Source organism: Perkinsus marinus (assembly GCF_000006405.1).
Source record: "Perkinsus marinus ATCC 50983 genomic scaffold scf_1104296938746, whole genome shotgun sequence".
Lineage (NCBI taxonomy): Eukaryota > Perkinsozoa > Perkinsida > Perkinsidae > Perkinsus > Perkinsus marinus.
The window spans coordinates 1-2490 of record NW_003213336.1 but is presented as its reverse complement, the minus strand read 5'-3'; the positions used below and the strand labels follow the sequence as shown (position 1 = coordinate 2490).

The following is a 2490-nucleotide window of genomic DNA, read 5'->3' as shown; positions in this document are numbered from 1 at the left end:
GAGAGCTACTACGTGCTCATGTAAAGCAGCAGCCTCTCGGTGCTGGCCAGCTTTCCTCGATAAAGTATGTACTCTCTATATCACAAGAGCATATACTTCCGTAGGCTGATGTCCTTCTGAGCACAGTGTGAGTTGATGAAACATGAAGTAGCTCCGCTAAAGTGTCGAGTCGTTCATTGTCGCTCTGCTGTAGGTGATGAGCGTTCGAAACGCCGCCAGAGTTGACGGCTACATTCTTGATGGTTTTCCTCGAGTTCTAGAGCAAGCCCAGATGTGGTCTGATCTAACTCTTGGTGACGGTAACCCTGAGCTTGTAATTAATATCAGCCTCGCAAGATCGGTGACAAGTCCTCTGCTGCTGAGCATGTGCCCATCGGTTGCCTCTAGGTATTGATACACAAGTTGGCCTCACGACGCATCTGTGGGAGCTGCGGTGATAACTACAACCTCGCTGATATACGATATGGTCACTATGATATGCCTCCAATGCTACCTAAGGCTGAGGGGATTTGCGATTCGTGTGGTTCTGGCCTTGTGAGTCATCACAACGTCAGTGATATTCTGTTGAGGTTTGTCTAGATTCGACGTGATGATGACACGGATGAGATCATTCAACACCGGTTGGATCTTCACTTCGATAAGGAAGAGCCCCTGCTAGACTTCTACCGGTGAGGATTCGGTCTGTTCTCTGTTGTAGAGACGTCCTGTCCACAGAAACTCCCCCAACACCGAAGTGATCGATTTTCAAGTAACGCGTGGTATACAACAGACCGATTCGCTGCTAGAAATAATTCAAACTTATTTTACTACCATTAAGCGGTAGGGGTGTGCCTCCACTTCCGCATGGTTCATCGTTTCCTTATAATCGTTTCAAGACTAAATTGCCGTTTTTTATTACGAGTGTTTGAAACGGTTTTTGCTTGCTGTGTGTGAATCTTCGTATTGCCTAAATGGGAAAGAGAATCGTCTTTTTCGGGTGAACCCAAGAAGCCATTGGAAAGGGTTTTATTTAATTTAGATGGCAACTTGAGACTGATTTGAATCGAAGTATAGTGGTTGTATTAAGAGCCTATATCTCGATTTGAATGTGAATTCCCGCCCCTCCCCCCCCCTCAAATTTATAATCATTTGAGGTGGAAAAATTGTAGAAGGCTCAACAACCTCTTGTAGTGTTGCTGAGAAAGGTTAGATGTCAACTCTAGCTTCTCTTCTACCAACGTAGTTACAGGTTGAGGACCAATCAACAAAGATCTGTTGTGAGGTTCGGTATTACCACCCTCCTCTAGTTGGCTAACACTCAGTCTCACCACCCAACACTCCCAAATAACTAATGCGATGCGGTGGAGCGTGCCTTGAATATATACAATTCGTCGTACATGCTACTCTGGGTATTGTCGTCGGACTTGGGATAAACCGTCTGGCTACTCAGAACTGTGTTCCACTCTGATGAATCATCAGAATTATCAATGAATTATCAAAGTATTGCATATGTCTAATCATCAGTGATGATTAGACATATGCAATACTTTGATAATTTCGCCGATTCGCCTGCTGTCAGCAGGCGAATACATGGGCACCCTTGCCCGGCCCCGGAGCGAGCCGGGCCGGGTCAAAGTCACAAACCCGGCTTCCCTGCCGGTGTTGCCGGGCTCAGGCGGGTGAGCGGGCGAAAAATGACCCGCAACTGTATGCGGGTCACTCGGAAACCCGGCAGCGCAGATATTTCGAGCCATTAGTAGCGCTCGCTCTTAATAAGGCGGAGTCGCCTAGCAGCGAACATGCTGCGTTCGTTGGTTATTTTGCGAGGTTTTGTCTGATGAGGCCGACTAAGCCTGTGTCTTCTATCAATTAATCATTGATCATGAATCATTGATGATGATTTGCGTTCAGTCGCTTAATAGGACAGTGAGCCTGGCAATCCGGGCTGGGTTACCCGGCCAACCCGGCGGGCCCGCTAAACCCGGCACATGGGTGAGAAAAGACTGCCGAGTCACCGGGGCCGAGCCGGGGAAGCGGGTTCAAAGGCTGCCGGGCCGGGCGACTAGAAAATCGCTGGGTGCCCACCTCCCCACCAGCAGGCTGCTGGTAATGATGACGACGATAGTGGGTACGTAGTCTATCCGTCAATCTCTCTTCATCGATCACTCTTCGCATCGATGCATTTTAGCTCACAAGGGGTCAATTTCAGCCTTTTGAATTGGCACGTGGTCTTAACCTTCTTATAATATATTTCCGACTATCAAATTTTCGAGTTCCCCTCTTATCGCATTGGGCAACTCAAGCATAGGCACTTTTGAAACGTTTGATACGTTTTCAGTCGTCATCACTGCTACCAGAAGATGATGACGAGGAGGAGGAACCACCTGACGGGAGAAGGGACCATCGGCCACAGCGGATCTATCCACATCAACTCACTGCTGGAAGATCGGCTTCCCGAGGAGCCACTTCTAGTACGGCTGCGACTCTGATTATCATGGGGATCTCCGAAAC

General features: G+C 48.3%; 1 protein-coding gene across 1 annotated transcript; it reads left to right on the top strand.

The window, feature by feature from the left end:
• Positions 1-193: 193 nt before the first annotated feature.
• Pmar_PMAR027359 (adenylate kinase 1, putative) lies at positions 194-668 on the top strand (the record flags this gene model as incomplete). The annotated part of the gene is made up of 3 exons (XM_002782630.1): positions 194-340; positions 388-534; positions 580-668. Coding segments are annotated over 3 exons (383 nt in total), but the record flags the coding sequence as incomplete, so codon positions are not given.
• Positions 669-2490: the final 1822 nt, after the last annotated feature.